The 25527-nt window shown below is 43.7% G+C and overlaps 1 protein-coding gene across 3 annotated transcripts in view; it reads left to right on the top strand.

The window, feature by feature from the left end:
* FCHSD2 (FCH and double SH3 domains 2) overlaps nt 1–25527 on the top strand; it is an 83259-nt gene that overhangs the window by 41732 nt on the left and 16000 nt on the right. Inside the window, exons 4-12 of one of the 3 annotated variants that reach the window (XM_075266279.1) lie at nt 3237–3313; nt 7147–7291; nt 11642–11775; nt 16720–16774; nt 16951–17079; nt 21717–21839; nt 22770–22799; nt 23116–23211; nt 25256–25327. In XM_075266279.1, coding sequence (XP_075122380.1) covers nt 3237–3313; nt 7147–7291; nt 11642–11775; nt 16720–16774; nt 16951–17079; nt 21717–21839; nt 22770–22799; nt 23116–23211; nt 25256–25327 — 861 coding nt within the window. The remainder of the gene's footprint in view (nt 1–3236; nt 3314–7146; nt 7292–11641; nt 11776–16719; nt 16775–16950; nt 17080–21716; nt 21840–22769; nt 22800–23115; nt 23212–25255; nt 25328–25527) is intronic. The other 2 variants (XM_075266280.1, XM_075266281.1) reach the window with 2 other exon arrangements.

Raw genomic sequence — 25527 nt, 5'->3', positions numbered from 1 at the left:
TACGTGACTGAATCGGGCGAATACTCCTTCATTATATCTTGAGGATAAGGCTCAATTCCCATTGAGTAAATGTCCCAAATCCAGAGGATGAGAAAAAAAATTTTATGACTTGATCTCTCTCGGCCCTATTAAGTAGATTTTTGCACAAAAACATCTATTTTAGTGGATCTTAGATTTAGTAAAATATATTCTTGACGTGAAATTTATTTTTTTTCCAAGGATTTTTTTTTTTTTTTTTTTTTAGAAATTTTTGTATTAATATTGTAGAAAAATGTGATTTAATAAAGTTGTACGAGGTTGGGAATGACCTGGTGTGACTGAATCGGGGCTCTAGTCTATAGCGTATCTTCAGCATAAGGCTGAATGGCCAGTGAATTAAAGGCAATGAAAATCTCAAATTGATCTCAAATGAAAGCGTAAGAGGAAATTCTTTACTTCTAGATTTCTCTCTCTGCCTTATTAATCAGATTTTTAGCCAAAAAAATCGATTTTACTGGAAAATTTGAAAATAATCTCATTTTTCTATGGAGCTGAGAATTTGTCCATGGATGGCTTGTAATCCTCTATCCTATATTGTAGTTTATAGGAATGGGGGGGGGGGGGGGATTGGGTCCCATCTGTTGCCTATGTGTTTATGCTCCTCAGGCCTGGGAACACCAGTCACTTGTTGTCGGCTTCCCCGGAGCTTCTCACATCCTTCAATTAAAGTTCATTCCCATAAATGTCTCCTCTGGTCGTTCCTTGTCATGTAGACTCTTTATAGCCCAGAAGGCCTGTGACTCCGGCGGTGGAATGGCAGCACAATGTGCGGGGACATTCCTGGGCAGCGCCAGACCTGCGTACAGCTGCAGCACATAATAGCGTGCGGGGTGGTTGTTGTTATTGGGGGGGGGCAGATATTTATTAGTCCATAAATCAATGTCATTCACTTCTCAATGGCGATGGTGAGTCGTCCGTCACCACCATCTCTAGAACTAGATAAATAGCCGAAACCTGCAGCAAAAATTCTGCGGTTTGTGGATTTAGGTGTGGTTAAGGGAAAAAAAAATTTAGATTTTTCAACATTATGCTTTTTAGATGGCGACGTGTTTTATTATAGGCTGGGTATAGATGGAGACGTGTTTTATTGTAGGCTGGGTATAGATGGAGACGTGTTTTATTGTAGGCTGGGTATAGATGGCGCCGTGTTTTATTGTAGGCTGGGTATAGATGGCGACATGTTTTATAAGCTGGGTATAGATGGCGCTGTGTTTTATTATAGGCTGGGGTATAGATGCCGACTTGTTTTATTATAGGCTGGATATAGATGGCGACTTGTTTTATTATAGGCTGGGTATAGATGGCGCCGTGTTTTATTATAGGCTGGGTATAGATGGCGACTTGTTTTATTATAGGCTCGATCTAGATGGCGACTTGTTTTATTGTAGGCTGGGTATAGATGGCGACGTGTTTTATTATAGGCTGGGTATAGATGGCGACTTGTTTTATTATAGGCTCGATATAGATGGCGACTTGTTTTATTGTAGGCTGGGTATAGATGGCGACGTGTTTTATTGTAGGCTGGGTATAGATGGCGACATGTTTTATAAGCTGGGTATAGATGGCGCTGTGTTTTATTATAGGCTGGGGTATAGATGGCGCCGTGTTTTATTATAGGCGGGGTATAGATAGTGGCGTGTTTTATTGTAGGCTGGGTATAGATGGTGCCGTGTTTTATTATAGGCTGGGGTATAGATGGCGACGTGTTTTATTATAAGCTGGATATAGATGGCGACGTGTTTTATTATAGGCGGGGTATAGATAGTGGCGTGTTTTATTATAGGCTGGATATAGATGGCGACGTGTTTTATTATAGGCTGGGGTATAGATGGCGCCGTGTTTTATTATAGGCGGGGTATAGATAGTGGCGTGTTTTATTGTAGGCTGGGTATAGATGGTGCCGTGTTTTATTATAGGCTGGGGTATAGATGGCGACGTGTTTTATTATAAGCTGGATATAGATGGCGACGTGTTTTATTATAGGCGGGGTATAGATAGTGGCGTGTTTTATTATAGGCTGGATATAGATGGCGACGTGTTTTATTATAGGCTGGATATAGATGGCGCCGTGTTTTATTATAGGCGGGGTATAGATAGTGGCGTGTTTTATTGTAGGCTGGGTATAGATGGTGCCGTGTTTTATTATAGGCGGGGTATAGATAGTGGCGTGTTTTATTATAGGCTGGGGTATAGATGGCGCCGTGTTTTATTGTAGGCTGGGTATAGATGGTGCCGTGTTTTATTATAGGCTGGGGTATAGATGGCGCCGTGTTTTATTATAAGCTGGATATAGATGGCGACGTGTTTTGCACAAAGCTGGGTATAGATGGCGACCTGTTTTATTATAGGCTCCATATAAATGGCGACGTATTTTACACAAAGCTGGGTATAGATGGCGGTGTAGTCTTTCCAGTAGCTCCATCTGAGACTTCATATCTACCTGTCGTTGCCTGTTGGTTCTGTGTCTTTCCCTACAGTGCGGTACTATATAATCTTACATTTGACCTCACTCGCTGCACATGGTAGGAGGGGACCTGTTAGATTTTGGACTGTGGCCCAAGTTTTCTGGTTACTCGTGTGGGTGTAGAGCCGAGCCCCTCTGTGGTCACCCCTCCCCCCTCCATAGTTCCTGTATACGGTGCAGACACATTAAGGTTCTAGATTTCGCCCTTGTGCCCGTCTGAATGGTGTTTGCTTTGTCAGGTATTCCTGCCTGTGTGACCACGAGGCTGCTGACCGCGCTGGATGTTTTGGCCAGGCAGCAGATTTTGCCGTCCCTTTAATTCGGATCATGGAGGTGTCGTGTCTGTGCCGCTGATCTGCCAGTGTACCCGAGTCCAAGCCTATAGCACGTGATACGGTCTGTGCTGACACTGTGTCTGGGTGTCGCACACTTCTTGAGTCCGCCGTTCAGCCACCACGTTGTCTGTCATTCTGCGCAGATAAATCCGCTGCGGAGACGGACGCGCAATGGCAGAGAAGGGTTCGAATATTTCTGTAGGGCTGGGAATAGATGATGGCGCCGTATCTCACAGAAGAACCTATAGATGGCGATATGTTATATACCGTACTAGAATAGATGATGGCGGGTGATAGACTGGACTTGTATCCCCATCCTCATACTGTACTTAAGGGTAATGTTGTCGCCCCTTTAAGAGCAATCCGTTTTCTAATCCATTGTCTTTCTCCTTCCGCAGACCATTCAGAAGTTAGCGAGCCAATACCTGAAGAAAGAGTGGCCTGTAGTGAAACCGGAGGAGCGCAGCGAGTACAGGTAACGCAACGTCCTATCCGAGCTGTAGGATTCTAATATCCAGATACTTGTATTCCGGGAACGTTAGAGACAAATTCTGAGCAATCCTGTGAGTGTGAACTGGGCTGTGCATTGACATGTCCTATAATATATTGTTATGGATCCCATAAGCTTACATTTCCTGCCACATAATAACAGATAAAAGCTCGCCGCGGATTACCTGCACTTACTGCGTTTCGTTGCTTCTTTGAACTTTTCCTTCCGACACAATGGAATAATTCTGAGATAGATTATGATTGTTTTACTGCGTCCTCCATGATAGAAACGTGGGATCTTTTGTGAATGTAGTGCGACACGTTTTAGGTTTAATCTTACACACACACACACACACACACACACACACACACACACACACACACACCTGCTGTGTTACCACCAGATGGAACACAAATGTGACAATACAAGGTGCCCTGGACTCGGTGATGCGTCTGATAGCTTTGGTGCTCACTACAAGAACGAGACGCCATGCAGTGGCGTAACTAGGAATGGCAGTGCCCCGTGGTGAACTCTTGACATGGGTCCCACCCCACCCGACCAACATCCTCTTCCCCCCCCCCTCCCCTGCACACAGTATTATACCCCATAGTGGCCCCTACACACAGTATTATATCCCATAGTGACCCCTGCACACAGTATTATGTCCCATAGTGGCCCCTGCACACAGTGTTATCCCCCATAGTGTCCCCTGCACACAGTATTATATCCCATAGTGACCCCTGCACACAGTATTATGGCCCCATAGTGGCTCCTGCACACAGTATTATGTCCCATAGTGGCCCCTGCACACAGTATTATGTCCCATAGTGGCCCCTGCACACAGTGTTATCCCCCATAGTGACCCCTGCACACAGTATTATGTCCCATAGTGGCCCCTGCACACAGTATTATGTCCCATAGTGGCCCCTGCACACAGTATTATGTCCCATAGTGGCCCCTGCACACAGTATTATGTCCCATAGTGGCCCCTGCACACAGTATTATCCCCCATAGTGACCCCTGCACACAGTATTATCCCCCATAGTGGCCCCTGCACACAGTATTATCCCCCATAGTGGCCCCTGCACACAGTATTATGTCCCATAGTGGCCCCTGCACACAGTATTATATCCCATAGTGACCCCTGCACACAGTATTATGGCCCCATAGTGGCTCCTGCACACAGTATTATATCCCATAGTGTCCCCTGCACACAGTATTATCCCCCATAGTGGCTCCTGCACACAGTATTATATCCCATAGTGTCCCCTGCACACAGTGTTATCCCCCATAGTGACCCCTGCACACAGTATTATGGCCCCATAGTGGCCCCTGCACACAGTATTATGGCCCCATAGTGGCCCTTGCACACACTATTATGGCCCCATAGTGGCCCCTGCACACAGTATTATGTCCCATAGTGGCCCCTGCACACAGTAGTATACCCCATAGTGGCCCCTGCACACAGTATTATCCCCCATAGTGGCCCCTGCACACAGTATTATCCCCCATAGTGGCCCCTGCACACAGTATTATCCCCCATAGTGGCCCTTGCACACAGTATTATCCCCCATAGTGGCCCCTGCACACAGTATTATGTCCCATAGTGGCCCCTGCACACAGTATTATCCCCCATAGTGTCCCCCTGCACACAGTATTATCCCCCATAGTGTCCCCCTGCACACAGTATTATCCCCCATAGTGTCCCCCTGCACACAGTATTATCCCCCATAGTGGCCCCTGCACACAGTATTATCCCCCATAGTGGCCCTTGCACACAGTATTATCCCCCATAGTGGCCCTTGCACACAGTATTATGTCCCATAGTGGCCCTTGCACACAGCATTATGTCCCATAGTGGCCCTTGCAACAGTATTGTGGCCCCTGCACACAGTATTATCCCCCATAGTGGCCCCTGCACACAGTATTATGTCCCATAGTGGCCCCTGCACACAGTATTATGTCCCATTGTGGACACACATGAACAATTATTATACTCTGGGGTCTTTTCAGACCTCAGAGTATAATAATCGGAGACCCAATGGGGGAGATAAAACATAAAAAAACAATGTTACTTGCCTATCCCCGGCTCCACTGCATTCTCCACTGATGTCTGCCATCTTCAATGAAGTACGGGATGTCACACTAGTAGGCCAGAAACGTGCCCGGAGAGGTAAGTAAATGGGGCCCGTTACGGCCTATTTAAAAAAAAAAAATTTAAAAAACGCGGCGGTAGCGCCTGTGGCCGGGCCGCTTACTTTTCTGGACTCTGTGGCAGCTGCTACCCCGGTAGTGACGTCACTGACACCATGTAATCCTGAATAGCCCCTTGTGGACTGTGCTGTAATATCTGCCAGACATGTAAATTCTCCCATGTTTCCAAGGCATGTTCAGGTTTGTTGGACCTCCATACCCGGGTAATATTGACTTCCTCCCAGCTGCCTTAATAGGTAGTACCGTGTTTCATCGAAAATAAGACAGTGTCTTATATTAAATTGTCGTCCTAAATATAGGACCTGTCTTATTTTCGGGGGATGTCTAATGACAACCAGCGGTCATGCCGGCACTTAGCGGAGCGCCGGCATGACTGCCAGTAGTAGATAGTGTAGTGTAGTGGAGGGGGGGAGGTAGGCTACTTACCCTTCCCATCTTCATAGCAGCCCATGTCTTACTTTCAGGGGGTGTCCTACTTTCGGGGAACCACAATAGTCCCATCAGCACGAATGAAGATGTTCCATAGAGATCCCCCCATCCATGTCTGTTCCGGGTCTCGCACCCAGAGCCCTGTATACGAGAGGCGGGCACCCTAATAGTAGAGCCACAGACTCAACTGTTGTCTTCAAGAGTCCTGACCTGTATAATGTCCTGGTATATAGCGCTATATCTCTGCCTGTACATTGTATACTGTGGGCAATCTATTTCCAAATCGCCCTAGTGCCGTGTCTTTCCCAGCTAAGTACCGCACACGCACCCCGCAGGCCCCATCATGTAACACGTTATCTGTCAGGACAAGCATCTTCTTCCATTGTTCCATGGTCCAGATCTGGTGCTCACCGGCCCATCGGAGGTCAGCAATGATGGGCCGACCAGTCTGCGACTACGGCCAGCTGTCATGTCCTATCTGTGCTGTCACTGGCGTATTATAGGTAGTAGGAACTTTTTCAGCAGTTTGCTTTACAGTAGCTCTCCTCTGTGGTTACACCAGAAGGGTTTGCCTTCACTTGCCACCCAAGTCAATGATGACCTTGGAAGCCCCTGACCCGTCACACGTCACAGGTTGTCCTTCTTTGGGACCCCTACCTGTTGGGAACACCCCACAAGCCCAGCCGCCATGCTTTATAATCCAGTACAACCTCTGTAATGGAAAGTTCTGCCACTTTGTATCATCCCTTCACTATCACTGCTGGCTGTCAGTGAATGGAACTCCTTCCTCCATACATTCTGTGCCAAGGGAAATAAAACGACCCCGGTCTAGTCCTGCTCACACAGCTGGGGGTACAAAGCAATGCTTCCACCAATTTATGCTGAGGGATTTTGAAAAAGAGGATTGACTGCGCTGATACATTGTAACGACACTGTCTTGAAGAAGCACAATAATGGAGATGTTCTGTGGATAGTTTATTTGAGTTCTACCATACAATATCCAGGTCATGGGGAGCGGAGAGGATCATTGTACTAAAGAACACCGCGGTCCTCCTCTCCCAACCCCAAATGGCTGATAACAGAGAGAGCAATAGATTGTATTTAACTGTGAACTGTGTGTATAGCCATGACACATACAGTATATACTGTGAGCTGACCCGTGTCTTCACTATCAGGAACATCTACACAGTATGGAAATCCTTCCTAGAAGGGACGATACAAGTGGCGCAATCCAGGATCAACATCTGCGAAAACTATAGAAACCTGATCTCCGAACCCGCCAGGACGGTGAAACTGTACAAGGAGCAGCAGCTGAAGAAGGTAAGCTATATCCTGTATTATACTCCAGAGCTGCGCTCACTATTCTGCTGGTACAGTCACTGTGTACATACATTACATTACTTATCCTGTATAATACTCCAGAGCTGCGCTCACTATTCTGCTGGTGCAGTCACTGTGTACATACATTACATTACTTATCCTGTATTATACTCCAGAGCTGCGCTCACTATTCTGCTGGTACAGTCACTGTGTACATACATTACATTACTTATCCTGTATTATACTCCAGAGCTGCGCTCACTATTCTGCTGGTACAGTCACTGTGTACATACATTACATTACTTATCCTGTATAATACTCCAGAGCTGCGCTCACTATTCTGCTGGTGCAGTCACTGTGTACATACATTACATTACTTAACCTGTATAATACTTCAGAGCTGCGCTCACTATTCTGCTGGTACAGTCACTGTGTACATACATTACATTACTTATTGTCACGGAGCAAAGGTATACGTCTTCCTCCGGATGGTCTTTTGAATCAACACGGACGCAAGAGGTCGGGAGACAACAGCAATTTATTGTAATCCACAAAGTTAGTAGCCGGCAGCGGTCACATCAACCGTAACAACAATAAGTCCACAGAAGTCACAATCCAATGATAACTTTGGTTCCTTGGTCCTGTAACTATATCCTGGCTCTCTGCAGAGCTGTGCACAGGCCGGCTAACACATACTAACTGCTAGCTACATCTATATACTAAACTGTTACTTCCTATATCTGTGGGTGGAAGGGCTGAGTCACAGATCCTTCCCCCCTCACCTATACCAAGGAGAGCAGACTCCCTGTCTACTATGGACAATGCACCATCCAACATCTTCTTGGAGACACTGATCAGATTATCTCCACCCATTGTCCTCACTGGTCCTCACTAGTTAGAGGTATTTGCATACAATGTGCTAACACACTAGACCCTAATCAGCCAACTACACACTGATGTTTACAACAGGTTAGAGAATACATTCCACATGAAATATATATTACACATGGCCTATAGTATAGACTCTAACCATCCCGTGACAACCCCTCCCCCTCTCAAAACATGTGCATGACACAATTGGCCTACACAGGTAAATTGGGGAATGCACATCAGTCTCTATAGCTCATATTTCCTCCTGCCGGGATAACCCATCTGTGTTCTGGTGTTGGTTCCCTCGGCGGTACTGAATGGTAAAGTTGTAGGGTTGAAGGGCTGGCATCTGTCAGAAAATCCGGTGGATCCATGTTGGTGTCTCTCTGAGCTTGGCTTCGGGTCACTGCTCCCACAAAGTGGCACTGTAGATTTCCAACATCGTTGCCTAACAGAACATCGGCCGGCAGCCCGCTCATCACACCAATTGTGCATCGTTTTGGTCCATAACCATAGTCGAGTTCCACGGTAGCTTTAGGAATACGTCTTTGAGTACCCCCTGCCAACTTGATAGAAAGGCCAGGGCCCTCCTCTAGGGCCTCGGGTCGCACAACTCGGGGGTCCGCTACCGTTAGGAAAGCTCCCGAGTCCCGGAATCCAACAACTGTTCGGCCATCCAGTAGGACCTCCTGCAAGTGCTTCCTCTGAAGGTTTGCGGGATGTGTGGCGGAAGGCTGAATCCCATAGACCCCTGGAGGTGGAACAGATGGGTCATTCATGGAGTCATCTGGAAATGGGGCCAAACTTTCTGTCCTAGGGGTGGTTCCCAGGTAGTGAATAGGCCGGGATGCCACGGTGGCCCGTGCCCCCATGTTAGCAGGGCAGCTAGCTTGCAAATGTCCAGGCCGCCCGCACCCAAAACATCTGCGCTCTAGCATTCTTCCAGTGGGTCGTTGTCTAGGGACAGGGTTGTTCATAGCTGGAGGCCGATGGGCTGGGGCAGGGGTAGAGGGGGAATTGTAATCCTGAGGCCGGACACGAAAGGTGGGTGGCTGGCTGAAGGGTGTCTGGCGGACTGTGGTAGTTTTCCGCTCCTCTGCAAACAACCTCTTCCACTGCGGCTTGATGGTCAGGCCCTCATCTGCAAGGGAAGCAGCTTGCTCCACTGTGGCTGGGTTCCGTTCCAGCACCCACTCACGGATCTCAGCGGGGCACTGGGAAAAGAACTGTTCCTCCTTCTCCGTTTCCTGAGCCCTCTGTAATGCTCTACTCCTTTGCTCTGCAGTTGCTCCTAGCCCCAGCACTGCCAATTCCTCCTCATACAAAACAACCCATCTGCTCTTTTGGGTCTGTACCTGCCACTCCCGTATCTCTCCAGTCTCCTGGGGGCAGCCCTCCTCATGGTCGCTTTGCAGGGTCATCTCCTCCAGTGCCTCCATCAGTTGCTCTTTCGTTCTTCCCTGGTAACTCAGGTTTAGTTCCCGGGCCCTTACTTGTAGACTTGCCATAGTCCAGTTCCTGTATTCTGAGGTTGTGGCTCCATTAATCGCTGAGCTGCTGTAGTCCATCTCGCTGTCCGCTGTTGATCCCACCGCTGCCAACCAGTTGTCACGGAGCAAAGGTATACGTCTTCCTCCGGATGGTCTTTTGAATCAACACGGACGCAAGAGGTCGGGAGACAACAGCAATTTATTGTAATCCACAAAGTTAGTAGCCGGCAGCGGTCACATCAACCGTAATAACAATAAGTCCACAGAAGTCACAATCCAATGATAGCTTTGGTTCCTTGGTCCTGTAACTAAATTCTGGCTCTCTGCAGAGCTGTGCACAGGCCGGCTAACACATACTAACTGCTAGCTATAACTATATACTAAAACTGTTACACCTATATCTGTGGGTGGGAAGGGCTGAGTCACAGATCCTTCCCCCCTCACCTATACCAAGGAGAGCAGACTCCCTGTCTACTATGGACAATGCACCATCCAACATCTTCTTGGAGACACTGATCAGATTATCTCCACCCATTGTCCTCACTGGTCCTCACTAGTTAGAGGTATTTGCATACAATGTGCTAACACACTAGACCCGAATCAGCCAACTACACACTGATGTTTACAACAGGTTAGAGAATACATTCCACATGAAATATATATTACACATGGCCTATAGTATAGACTCTAACCATCCCGTGACACTTATCCTGTATTATACTCCAGAGCTGTGCTCACTATTCTGCTGGTGCAGTCACTGTGTACATACATTACATTACTTATCCTGTATTATACTCCAGAGCTGCGCTCACTATTCTGCTGGTTCAGTCACTGTGTACATACATTATATTACTTATCCTGTATTATACCCCAGAGCTGCGCTCACTATTCTGCTGGTGCAGCCACTGTGTACATACATTACTTATCCTGTATTATACCCCAGAGCTGCGCTCTCTATTCTGCTGGTGCAGTCACTGTGTACATACATTACATTACTTATCCTGTATTATACTCCAGAGCTGCGCTCACTATTCTGCTGGTGCAGTCACTGTGTACATACATTACATTACTTATCCTGTATTATACCCCAGAGCTGCGCTCTCTATTCTGCTGGTGCAGTCACTGTGTACATACATTATATTACTTATCCTGTATTATACTCCAGAGCTGCGCTCACTATTCTGCTGGTACAGTCACTGTGTACATACATTACATTACTTATCCTGTATTATACTCCAGAGCTGCGCTCACTATTCTGCTGGTACAGTCACTGTGTACATACATTACATTACTTATCCTGTATTATACTCCAGAGCTGCGCTCACTATTCTGCTGGTGCAGTCACTGTGTACATACATTACATTACTTATCCTGTATTATACCCCAGAGCTGCGCTCACTATTCTGCTGGTACAGTCACTGTGTACATACATTACATTACTTATCCTGTATTATACTCCAGAGCTGCGCTCACTATTCTGCTGGTGCAGTCACTGTGTACATACATTACATTACTTATCCTGTATTATACCCCAGAGCTGCGCTCACTAATCTGCTGGTGCAGTCACTGTGTACATACATTACATTACCTATCCTGTATTATACTCCAGAGCTGCGCTCACTAATCTGCTGGTGCAGTCATGTGTACATACATTACATATCCTGTACTGATCCTGATTTATATCCTATATTATACTCCAGAGCTGCGCTCACTGTCCTTAATCTGTCTCCGTGTAGATGTGTGGCAGTGGGGTTTCTATGAGTGTAGAAATAGTCATATATGTTATTCAGGAGCCTGGGAAAGCTGGGTAAGAGTTCATATATTAAGAGCTTATGTACGTAAGCTCTTTTTATAGGGCTGCTCCTATCATAATCCCGTTCTTGTTCTCATCCTCCAAGCATAATATTTGGTTAGAAGCTTCGGATGATGGGAATCGGCCTCCCCTGGTCAGATGCTACAATAATACACGCTGGGGGTTTTTGTTTTGCAGTGCGTGGACCAGCTGACGAAGATCCAGACGGAACTCCAGGAGACAGTGAAGGATTTAGCCAAGGCCAAAAAGAAGTACTATGAGGCCGAGCAGATGGCTCATGGAATGCGAGAGAAAGCCGACATTGATGCCAAGTGAGTGCCCGCTGCCCAATGTTGTTAGCTGAGGAGGCCGCCACTTCACAATCACTCATTGAGCGCTGCACTTGGCCGAGTCTGAGAGGCGGAAGAAGTGGATGTGACTGAGCGCACACTGGACCCGCTACAACCAGGAGAGACTGTATATTACTGCAGTATTATAGTAGTTATATTCTTGTACATAGGAGTAGTATTATAGTAGTTATATTCTTGTATATAGGAGCAGTATTATAGTAGTTATATTCTTGTACATAGGAGTAGTATTATAGTAGTTATATTCTTGTACATAGGAGTAGTATTATAGTAGTTATATTCTTGTACATAGGAGGTAGTATTATAGTTATATTCTTGTACATAGGGGGTAGTATTATAGTAGTTATATTCTTGTACATAGGAGGTAGTATTATAGTAGTTATATTCTTGTACATAGGAGCAGTATTATAGTAGTTATATTCTTGTACATAGGAGTAGTATTATAGTAGTTATATTCTTGTACGTAGGAGTAGTATTATAGTAGTTATATTCTTGTACATAGGAGGTAGTATTATAGTAGTTATATTCTTGTACATAGGAGTAGTATTATAGTAGTTATATTCTTGTACATAGGAGCAGTATTATAGTAGTTATATTCTTGTACATAGGAGCAGTATTATAGTAGTTATATTCTTGTACATAGGAGTAGTATTATAGTAGTTATAGTCTTGTACATAGGAGGTAGTATTATAGTAGTTATATTCTTGTACATAGGAGGTAGTATTATAGTAGTTATATTCTTGTACATAGGAGCAGTATTATAGTAGTTATATTCTTGTACATAGGAGTAGTATTATAGTAGTTATATTCTTGTATATAGGAGCAGTATTATAGTAGTTATATTCTTGTACATAGGAGCAGTATTATAGTAGTTATATTCTTGTATATAGGAGTAGTATTATAGTAGTTATATTCTTGTACATAGGAGTAGTATTATAGTAGTTATATTCTTGTACATAGGGGTAGTATTATAGTAGTTATATTCTTGTACATAGGAGTAGTATTATAGTAGTTATATTCTTGTACATAGGAGTAGTATTATAGTAGTAGTATATTCTTGTACATAGGGGCAGTATTATAGTAGTATATTCTTGTACATAGGGGCAGTATTATAGTAGTATATTCTTGTACATAGGGGCAGTATTGTAGTAGTAGTATATTCTTGTACATAGGGGCAGTATTATAGTAGTAGTATATTCTTGTACATAGGGGCAGTATTATAGTAGTAGTAGTATATTCTTGTACATAGGGGCAGTATTATAGTAGTAGTAGTATATTCTTGTACATAGGGGCAGTATTATAGTAGTTATATTCTTGTACATAGGGGCAGTATTGTAGTAGTAGTATATTCTTGTACATAGGGGCAGTATTATAGTAGTAGTATATTCTTGTACATAGGGGCAGTATTATAGTAGTAGTAGTATATTCTTGTACATAGGGGCAGTATTATAGTAGTAGTAGTATATTCTTGTACATAGGGGCAGTATTATAGTAGTTATATTCTTGTACATAGGGGCAGTATTATAGTAGTAGTATATTCTTGTACATAGGGGCAGTATTGTAGTAGTAGTAGTAGTATATTCTTGTACATAGGGGCAGTATTGTAGTAGTAGTATATTATTGTACATAGGGGCAATATTATAGTAGTAGTAGTATATTCTTGTACATAGGGGCAGTATTATAGTAGTATATTCTTGTACATAGGGGCAGTATTGTAGTAGTAGTAGTAGTAGTATATTATTGTACATAGGGGCAGTATTATAGTAGTAGTAGTATATTCTTGTACATAGGGGCAGTATTATAGTAGTAGTAGTATATTATTGTACATAGGGGCAGTATTATAGTAGTTGTAGTATATTATTGTACATAGGGGCAGTATTATAGTAGTAGTAGTATATTCTTGTACATAGGGGCAGTATTATAGTAGTATATTCTTGTACATAGGGGCAGTATTGTAGTAGTAGTAGTAGTATATTATTGTACATAGGGGCAGTATTATAGTAGTAGTAGTATATTCTTGTACATAGGGGCAGTATTATAGTAGTAGTATATTCTTGTACATAGGGGCAGTATTATAGTAGTAGTAGTATATTATTGTACATAGGGGCAGTATTATAGTAGTAGTAGTATATTCTTGTACATAGGGGCAGTATTATAGTAGTAGTATATTCTTGTACATAGGAGCAGTATTATAGTAGTTATATTCTTGTACATAGGGGCAGTATTATAGTAGTAGTATATTCTTGTACATAGGGGCAGTATTATAGTAGTATATTCTTGTACATAGGAGCAGTATTATAGTAGTATATTCTTGTACATAGGGGCAGTATTATAGTAGTAGTAGTATATTCTTGTACATAGGGGCAGTATTATAGTAGTAGTAGTATATTCTTGTACATAGGGGCAGTATTATAGTAGTAGTAGTATATTCTTGTACATAGGGGCAGTATTATAGTAGTAGTAGTATATTCTTGTACATAGGGGCAGTATTATTGTAGTAGTAGTATATTCTTGTACATAGGGGCAGTATTATTGTAGTAGTATTTTCTTGTACATAGGGGCAGTATTATAGTAGTTATATTCTTGTACATAGGGGCAGTATTATAGTAGTAGTATATTCTTGTACATAGGGGCAGTATTATAGTAGTAGTATATTCTTGTACATAGGGGCAGTATTATAGTAGTAGTATATTCTTGTACATAGGGGCAGTATTATAGTAGTAGTATATTCTTGTACATAGGGGCAGTATTATAGTAGTAGTATATTCTTGTACATAGGGGCAGTATTATAGTAGTAGTATATTCTTGTACATAGGGGCAGTATTATAGTAGTAGTATATTCTTGTACATAGGGGCAGTATTATAGTAGTAGTATATTCTTGTACATAGGGGCAGTATTATAGTAGTAGTATATTCTTGTACATAGGGGCAGTATTATAGTAGTAGTATATTCTTGTACATAGGGGCAGTATTATAGTAGTAGTATATTCTTGTACATAGGGGCAGTATTATAGTAGTAGTATATTCTTGTACATAGGGGCAGTATTATAGTAGTAGTATATTCTTGTACATAGGGGCAGTATTATAGTAGTAGTATATTCTTGTACATAGGGGCAGTATTATAGTAGTAGTATATTCTTGTACATAGGGGCAGTATTATAGTAGTAGTATATTCTTGTACATAGGGGCAGTATTATAGTAGTAGTATATTCTTGTACATAGGGGCAGTATTATAGTAGTAGTATATTCTTGTACATAGGGGCAGTATTATAGTAGTAGTATATTCTTGTACATAGGGGCAGTATTATAGTAGTAGTATATTCTTGTACATAGGGGCAGTATTATAGTAGTAGTATATTCTTGTACATAGGGGCAGTATTATAGTAGTAGTATATTCTTGTACATAGGGGCAGTATTATAGTAGTAGTATATTCTTGTACATAGGGGCAGTATTATAGTAGTAGTTATATTCTTGTACATAGGGGCAGTATTATAGTAGTAGTTATATTCTTGTACATAGGGGCAGTATTATAGTAGTAGTATATTATTGTACATAGGGGCAGTATTATAGTAGTAGTTATATTCTTGTACATAGGGGCAGTATTATAGTAGTAGTATATTCTTGTACATAGGGGCAGTATTATAGTAGTAGTATATTCTTGTACATAGGGGCAGTATTATAGTAGTAGTATATTCTTGTACATAGGGGCAGTATATGCTGCATCAATCTTGTTTCTACCAGTAGTGACTGACATTACTATATAACACCATTGCGCTTCCCTCTTGTCATGGTAACAGTGGCGCCTGACTTATCCTTGTAGAACAAGTTTGTCACTCATCCTCCTTATGTTTCTGAAGGTCAGATTTTTCCCCACAATACACTGGTGTTATTCGTACCTGCGTCGTATTTTCTATATTTATCTATATTTTTGCAGTGGCCCTTACTGTGGTTATTACGTTTTCGTGTCCTCTATACGGTATTTCACCTGGTTAAGCTTCAGGTTTCCTTTCATTCACAGCAAACAGGAGTTTTAAAGTTGATGAGCCAAAACCCGATTCTATTAGAAAGTAGTAGAAATATTTGTGTTTTTTATGGGTTTTTTTATTTGGCATTTTGAGTGCACTTTACATGGCGCTTGTCTTGCATTGTAGTAGTAGATCATTTTCTCATCCTCTCTCTTTTTTTTCTGCTTATGACTGTGTCAGTCTTTACTGCATTTCTGGAATTCCGTTCATAGATCGGGAAGCTCAGGATGTGTTAGTGTTGCAGAGCACACAACAATAGGATGATATACAGCTCAGTAGCTATCACATCCAATATCCTGGACTTACCTTTGCTCGGTGCGGCACTACATGGCCTCGTCCTCCTCTGGACCAGGTTGCATGCGGTTGCTGGAGTTCAGTTCATGGTGCGTCGCGCTGACGTCACCCGCCTTTTGCAGATTAGCAGCCTGTGAATGTCGGCCGCCCCTCGCATTGTGTCTGTGGAATGCAGGAGCTGTAGGATTATATTCACTCTCTGAGTGAACCCGCGCAGGATTAGTGTCTGCGATCTGAGGCGGCTGGAGATTAGCTCCCATCTCTACGTCTATATTCTGTGGGGGCTCCCGTATAGAGAAAGAGGCGCTGCAGCAGCGTATGGCGCCACCTAGTATACAACCTGTGATCTGGAAACCATCAGCAAGTGGTTGTTGGCTGATCCATAACAATAACAATTAAAAGGGTTGTGTTTATCGTTAAGCTTAGAATTTTTGATAGAAACAGGAATTTTAATGAATCTGGTTATATCCTGCAGTTTTCACTCCGACCACTAAGCCTAATGAAAGTGACAAAAATGAAATTCCTTATTTTTTAAAAAATTTATTCTGAAATTTAATTGTTTAATTTTTTTTCTTTTTGTATTCGTAGATCCAAGCTCAGCTTGTTCCAGTCTAGAATAAGTTTACAGAAGGCGAATGTGAAGGTGAGTGCCGGCGGCCATGTCACTAGTCCGTTATTGTGGGCCAATTTTGAATGATTCTGTTATTAGTCCAATAGAAGGGAACGGAGACCAAGATAGTCATGTGGTTCCCCATTCAATTCCATTGGGGTCACGCGTTTCGAGTTTCTAATTTTGACGCCATTTTGTTATCTTTCCAGTTAAAAGCTCGGAGACAGGAATGTAACGCCAAAGCCACCCATGCCCGGAACGATTATCTCCTCACCCTGGCAGCCGCCAATGCCCATCAGGACCGCTATTACCAGACGGACTTGGCCAATACCATGAAGGTGAGGGTACCCCATGCGCTACATACTGTGGGGTGGGGCACCTTACATTGGTGCCAGTTTTGTAGCCACTCACACAATGGCACTGCTTTAGGTGGTCACATTGTTGTATTGTGCGGCCGGGGGACGTGTTTAGGCGGCTCGTCTGATCGCACTTCCTCCTTCCTTTGTACTCGGAGGGTCGGAGACGGGGCGAGGAACTGAGCCAGCTGATGTCATCGTACGATTGTTCTAATATTGGCAAGGAAAGTGTGAGGGTCTCGTCCAGATGTGGTCAGGGGTGGGGGTGACAGGTGACCTACCCGGGGGCCCAGCTCTCGCCATAGTGTCAGTATACACAGGGCTAGGTTAGGGCACAGCTAGGATCAGGGACTGCGTGTGTAGTGTAAGGTAGTCTGTACCATGCTTTACACTGCAGCTCTGCTCCACTAAAGAGATATGGGGGTGGGATGTAATAACTAGGCTGCTGAGCAAATCTGCCTTTCAGGTATCTGGGAAAGCTGTGTGAGAGCTATGTAGGAGCTATATTTGCTTTTACCCAACTTTCCCAGGAAAGGATAGGACGTCCTGCTGGCCGTGACTCATTGTCGCTGCCGCACAGTTGTTTGGATTTAGTCATATTGTCTAGAAGTGATGAAGAGATTACAGATTTATGGGGTCACTGGGGGGAGGGGGGGTCGCCATCCTTCCCTTCCTTCCCTGCGCCCCACCTGTTTCCTGTGCCCGCTGCGGCTGGTGAGACAGATGGCTAAATATACCAACCGTCTGTGTAACCCTGACCACAGCCATAAGGGGGCGCTCAGTATAGGGAATGATACATTCTTCAATGTGTCGCCGTGTCACGAGATCTCTGTTCGCTGTCAGTGAATGACTTGCTCAGCGCGACTTGTCACGGCACAGTTTGTTTGCTCTTCCTTCTGCAGTAGGACTGACACGGGATTCTATTCATTATATGTAAAACCTGTAATCCGAGTAAGAAAGAAAAACAAAAAAAACGCACCCTCCCATAACTGTCCTGCACCTGTGGCGGGTGAAGGGATTCCGCCTGGTGAGTGACAGGTAGATGTGAGTACAATAGACGCCAGCGGGCAATTATACTGTACTGTGCATAGGGTGACCGGATACCACAGCCGGGGTGATGGTGATGTCATAGTGAGGGTGCAGGGTTATCTGGGGGATACTGGTGATGTCATAGTGAGGAGCTGCTTTATGTGGGAAGGCCTAGTGATGTCATATAGTAGGGGCTGGGTTATCTGTGGAGATCTGATGATGTCACAGTGGGGGCTCGGTTATCTGTGGAGATCTGGTGATGTCACAATTAGGAGGTTGAATTATATGGGTAGATCTGGTGATGCTATAGTGTGGGAGGTGGAATATCTGGGATGGACTAGTGATGTCATAGTGAAGGGGCGGGTTTATTTGAGGCCTTGTGATGTCACAGTGAGGGGCTGGGTCCACTTTAGATGCTTAGTGATGTCACAGTGAGGGGCTGGGCTATCTTTAGAGCACTAGTGATGTCACAGTGAGGGGCTCGGTCATCTTTATAGGACTAGTGATGTCACAGTGAGGGGCTCGGTCATCTTTATAGGACTAGTGATGTCACAGTGAGGGGCTGGGTCCACTTTATAGCACTAGTGATGTCACAGTGAGGGGCTGGGTCATCTTTATAGGACTAGTGATGTCACAGTGAGGGGCTGGGTCCACTTTATAGGACTAGTGATGTCACAGTGAGGGGCTGGGCTATCTTTAGAGCACTAGTGATGTCACAGTGAGGGGCTCGGTCATCTTTATAGGACTAGTGATGTCACAGTGAGGGGCTGGGTTATCTTTAGAGGACTAGTGATGTCACAGTGAGGGGCTGGGTCCACTTTAGAGGACTAGTGATGTCACAGTGAGGGGCTGGGTCATCTTTATAGGACTAGTGATGTCACAGTGAGGGGCTGGGTCCACTTTATAGGACTAGTGATGTCACAGTGAGGGGCTGGGCCCACTTTATAGGACTAGTGATGTCACAGTGAGGGGCTGGGTCTACTTTAGATTGCTGGTGATGTCACAGTGAGGGGCTGGGTTATCTTTAGAGGACTAGTGATGTCATAGTGAGGGGCTGGGCCCACTTTATAGGACTAGTGATGTCACAGTGAGGGCTGGGCCCACTTTATAGGACTAGTGATGTCACAGTGAGGGGTGGGCCCACTTTATAGGACTAGTGATGTCACAGTGAGGGGTGGGCCCACTTTATAGGACTAGTGATGTCACAGTGAGGGTCTGGGCCCACTTTATAGGACTAGTGATGTCACAGTGAGGGGCTGGGCCCACTTTATAGGACTAGTGATGTCACAGTGAGGGGCTGGGCCCACTTTATAGGACTAGTGATGTCACAGTGAGGGGCTGGGCCCACTTTATAGGACTAGTGATGTCACAGTGAGGGGCTGGGCCCACTTTATAGGACTAGTGATGTCACAGTGAGGGGCTGGGCCCACTTTATAGGACTAGTGATGTCACAGTGAGGGGTGGGCCCACTTTATACGACTAGTGATGTCACAGTGAGGGGTGGGCCCACTTTATAGGACTAGTGATGTCACAGTGAGGGGCTGGGCCCACTTTATAGGACTAGTGATGTCACAGTGAGGGGTGGGCCCACTTTATAGGACTAGTGATGTCACAGTGAGGGGTGGGCCCACTTTATAGGACTAGTGATGTCACAGTGAGGGTCTGGGCCCACTTTATAGGACTAGTGATGTCACAGTGAGGGGCTGGGCCCACTTTATAGGACTAGTGATGTCACAGTGAGGGGCTGGGCCCACTTTATAGGACTAGTGATGTCACAGTGAGGGGCTGGGCCCACTTTATAGGACTAGTGATGTCACAGTGAGGGGCTGGGCCCACTTTATAGGACTAGTGATGTCACAGTGAGGGGCTGGGCCCACTTTATAGGACTAGTGATGTCACAGTGAGGGGCTGGGCCCACTTTATAGGACTAGTGATGTCACAGTGAGGGGCTGGGCCCACTTTATAGGACTAGTGATGTCACAGTGAGGGGTTGGGTTATCTTTAAATCACTGATGATGTCACAGTGAGGGGCTGGTTTGTCCAATTAAGTCACAAACCTCATTGATCTGAATAAAATACATTGCACCGTGTTGATATTCCAATAAGTAACCCATTTCACAGACCTGTTCACACGCGGCTGAAGGTTTTGTTGCATTTCCCCTTTAGCCTTAATGCTCCAATCCCCAGAATGTCACCTGACCCTGTAACACTAGCGCCCTCTTATATAGCAGGGTGGTCTTTGGATCCGCATCTGCACCCCTATACCTATAGGATACATCTCCTCCTTACCCACTGGCTACATGTCTACCCCATATACTGAGGATTCTTCTGGCGCCCTCTGCTGGCGAGTCCCATGCACTGCACCCCTAGCCCAGTTCTGTGTGTTTTAGCGCCCCCTGATGTTCAATCTAGTCTGTAAAATAAAGAGTGGATGTGTTATCGTCCAGGCTGTATCGGCACACGGCTCTACTGCAGCCTGATACATTGTAACAAACCTTCAGCTGGATGAGAACGTTCTCTTACTTGAAGGAAAATTTAATGACTGTTCCTATCATTGAAAGGCCTTCAGTACATAGTACCTGTGGCTGGCAGGGCATGCTGGGGGTTGTAGTTCTGTACATGTCGCAGGGTGGCGCTCATTTGATCTAGGCTGAGGGCGGCCATGCTGTGTGGTCTCTACTGCCCCCTGTTGGGTGCTCTCCAGTGTTTTTCTAGTGTTTGAAGTTCTCTCCGGTTACAGATTCCAGCCCCGCTGGATTAGGACGGTAATGTCACCGCTCAGATGACGGAGCTGTGAAAGGGCAAAGGTCACCGTCCCAGGAGCTTCCTAGAGAAGTCTCCCATGACACCCCAGGGTCCTGACTTTGATGAACAAAAATAGAGACAGTTTGTTACATTGTATCAGTGCAAGGGACGAGCTGGTCCCATGTACTACTCACACTGGATACAATTGTAACAGATCCTCAGCTGTGGCGTCATAAATGTCTTATAAATGCAGATGCCAACCGCGTATTGCGTAAATCAGGGTTGGAGGACCCCTGAGCCGTGACCGTGCGTGCGTGCATGTGTCTCTATTCACTTCTGATGCAGTTCCAAAAACTGCAGAGTGAGCGTGTTTGTTTTTTTGGAAATCCCCTTGAAATGAATGAAGAGAGCTGCACATGCCCAGTGACCACGAGGCGGAGGGGTCCCGAACCTGGAGGAGGAACCTGCATCTATAAGAACATCCTGTGGGGGAATCCAAGGTTTTTTCCATTCTCTGACAGCAGGACGCCCTTGTCACAGCAAAGAGACTTCTGTGCTGCTGCCATATTTGGTTCACAGTTCACTGATACATTGTAACAAACCCATCAGCTGTGTCGGCAGGAATTTATTGTAATTGTATCTGTATAGAAATACATTTTGGGTGAACCTGCTGATGTGGGGACAACTATAGGTGGTGCAGAGGTTGCACTTGAACCCAGGCCCTACCTGCTGGGGGCGCTGCAGTCTGACTGGCACATGTTCAGTGGTAGCTTTTGGGAATCTTTGCTCTTTGGGCTCCTGTTTTGTTCACTGATGGTCTCACTGCCCCTCTTGTTTCCCGATAGACCCTGGATGGTAACGTGTACGACCACCTGAAGGACTATCTCATGGCGTTCAGCCGGACGGAGCTGGAGACGTGTCAGGCCGTTCAGAGCACATTCCAGTATTTGTTGGAGACCTCCAGCCGGGTGAGTGGTCTACATGACCAGGTCGAGGGGGGTCCTGGGTCAGAATACTGTGGGGCTGACACTAATCTGGTTTCCCAGCCCAGTGCATTGCTCTATTGTAAATTTTGATGCCCTATCTAACTGTGGTCTCCGACTTATAAAGGACCCTTCCCCACTTTACTATATCCATCCCTTTAATAGGAGCTGCTCTTCTGTTACGACAAAGCTAGAATTTCTCCTGTACCCCCCCCCCCCCACCGTTCTGGAGCAATCGGTGCTGTAAGTCTTGGTCCCTGATATGTGATCTAGACTCCCTAATGTCAAGTGGGGTGTTGGTAGGCAGTAGCGGGAAAAGGGGTGTGACTCAGAGATCCAATCAGAGCTGAGTCACGCCCCTTTTCCTGCTCCAGCCTGACTCCACCCACTGCACATTAGGGAGTCTAGTGGGAATATACGAAGTGCACTGATTCTTCAGGAATGGTGGGAGCTAGAGAAATCATTCCAACTGCACTGGAATCAGAAGAGTCACCCCTGTGAGACGATGGAGTTGGTGAAAGGTCCTCTTTAAGTCTTAATACTGAAACCTGTAACTTGTCTTATGCTGTAGTCACAACCTGATCTGCAATTGTGGTTGTGATACTCCAGTCACATCCAGAGCTGCATTCAGAAATCTACTATTTGATTCATGTAGTCAGTCAGGTCTGTGCAGTGCTGCCACCCTATAACACATTGGACCGCTCTATAGTGCACCTATGAAGAAGTGCCTCATTACTCACAGTGAGCCAGCAGGGGGCAGTAAAGAAAAACTGTGAAATTTGACTGCAGCTTTGGATGTGACTGGAGTATATAAGATGAAAAATCTATTTCCGCTCTCCCTTTTAACAACCTTCATTCTGTCTGCTCCTTGTTCCCGACTTAACACACGCATCCCCCTCCTCTTTGATGTTCCAGGCTTTCATGCAGCTGAAATTCCCTTCCTCGGTAAGAACTTCACAGATCACTAAGATTCAGTCAGCCATTGCTTGCTTTATATTTTCCAGTTCTGTACATCCTGCATGTTCCATCACGTTCTGGTCACATGGGGCGATGCTCGCTGCTCTCATCCTGCACAGATATCGGGGGCTTTTTTTTTTTTATTTTTAACCGCCTTTTAGACATTTTTCAGAATTTTGTTTGTAATAAAGCAGCACACATGGATCGCTATTGGATGGGCCTGCAGTAATATTACTGGTGTGTGGGTATAAATCCACCGCAGCGGACGTCTCTGGATCATCACTAAATGTCTCACTATTTGTAGGTGATGCGGGACTACAACCTCCAGCTATTCATCCAGGAGAATCCAGTGTTTCACAAAGCTCAGCCATTTCAGTTCCAGCCATGTGATAGTGATACGGTAAGAAACACATAGATGTAAGTGATATAATACTGCCCCCTAGCTTCAAGTATATCTACCATAATAGTATCTCCTATGTACAAGAATATAACTACTATAATACTACTATGTACAAGAATATAACTACTATAATACTGCCCCTATGTACAAGAATATAACTACTATAATACTACCTCCTATGTACAAGAATATAACTACTATAATACTACTCCTATGTACAAGAATATAACTACTATAATACTACTCCTATGTACAAGAATATAACTACTATAATACTGCTCCTATGTACAAGAATATAACTACTATAATACTGCTCTTATGTACAATAATATAACTACTATAATACTACTCCTATGTACAAGAATATAACTACTATAATACTACTCCTATGTACAAGAATATAACTACTATAATACTACCTCCTATGTACAAGAATATAACTACTATAATACTACTCCTATGTACAAGAATATAACTACTATAATACTGCTCCTATATACAAGAATATAACTACTATAATACTGCTCCTATTGTACAAGAATATAACTACTATAATACTACCTCCTATGTACAAGAATATAACTACTATAATACTACTCCTATGTACAAGAATATAACTACTATAATACTACCTCCTATGTACAAGAATATAACTACTATAATACTGCTCCTATGTACAAGAATATAACTACTATAATACTACCTCCTATGTACAAGAATATAACTACTATAATACTACTCCTATGTACAAGAATATAACTACTATAATACTACCTCCTATGTACAAGAATATAACTACTATAATACTACTCCTATGTACAAGAATATAACTACTATAATACTGCTCCTATATACAAGAATATAACTACTATAATACTACCTCCTATGTACAAGAATATAACTACTATAATACTACTCCTATGTACAAGAATATAACTACTATAATACTACTCCTATGTACAAGAATATAACTACTATAATACTACCTCCTATGTACAAGAATATAACTACTATAATACTACTCCTATGTACAAGAATATAACTACTATAATACTGCTCCTATATACAAGAATATAACTACTATAATACTGCTCCTATGTACAAGAATATAACTACTATAATACTACCTCCTATGTACAAGAATATAACTACTATAATACTACTCCTATGTACAAGAATATAACTACTATAATACTACCTCCTATGTACAAGAATATAACTACTATAATACTACTCCTATGTACAAGAATATAACTACTATAATACTACCTCCTATGTACAAGAATATAACTACTATAATACTACTCCTATGTACAAGAATATAACTACTATAATACTACTCCTATGTACAAGAATATAACTACTATAATACTGCTCCTATATACAAGAATATAACTACTATAATACTGCTCCTATGTACAATAATATAACTACTATAATACTACTCCTATGTACAAGAATATAACTACTATAATACTACTCCTATGTACAAGAATATAACTACTATAATACTACTCCTATGTACAAGAATATAACTACTATAATACTACTCCTATGTACAAGAATATAACTACTATAATACTACCTCCTATGTACAAGAATATAACTACTATAATACTACTCCTATGTACAAGAATATAACTACTATAATACTGCTCCTATATACAAGAATATAACTACTATAATACTGCTCCTATGTACAAGAATATAACTACTATAATACTACCTCCTATGTACAAGAATATAACTACTATAATACTACCTCCTATGTACAAGAATATAACTACTATAATACTACTCCTATGTACAAGAATATAACTACTATAATACTACTCCTATGTACAAGAATATAACTACTATAATACTGCCCCCCTATGTACAAGAATATAACTACTATAATACTACTCCTATGTACAAGAATATAATACTGCTCCTATGTCCTGTGTTAGTTAGTGTTAGTGTATGAGGCTATAGGTAACGTCTGTCTCTATGTTCTAACCCGCTTCCGTCTGTCTGTCTCTGTTTCCGTCCTTCCTGCGGTCAGAGTTTTAGCGCTGTTCCTCTGGTGGACATTGAACCTTCTCCTGTCAGTGCTATGAGAATTTCTCTAGCCAAGGTATATCCCGCTCGCCCTGTGTCCCGCTTTCCATTGATCATGTGACTCCTCGTTGTGATTACTGCTGATTCTCCTTAGATACATTGTTTCCATCTTTGTATACATTGTATATGATGAGCTCATCTCCCATTGCAGAACTCTAGGGCTACATACTGTCACACCAGCAGAATCGCTCGCCCGTCCATGGCCTGGTGGGGTGT

The sequence above is a fragment of the Leptodactylus fuscus genome, chromosome 2 (genome assembly GCF_031893055.1).
Source record: "Leptodactylus fuscus isolate aLepFus1 chromosome 2, aLepFus1.hap2, whole genome shotgun sequence".
Lineage (NCBI taxonomy): Eukaryota > Metazoa > Chordata > Amphibia > Anura > Leptodactylidae > Leptodactylus > Leptodactylus fuscus.
The sequence above is the reverse complement of the archived record's forward strand: the minus strand, read 5'-3'. Positions and strand labels throughout refer to the sequence as shown.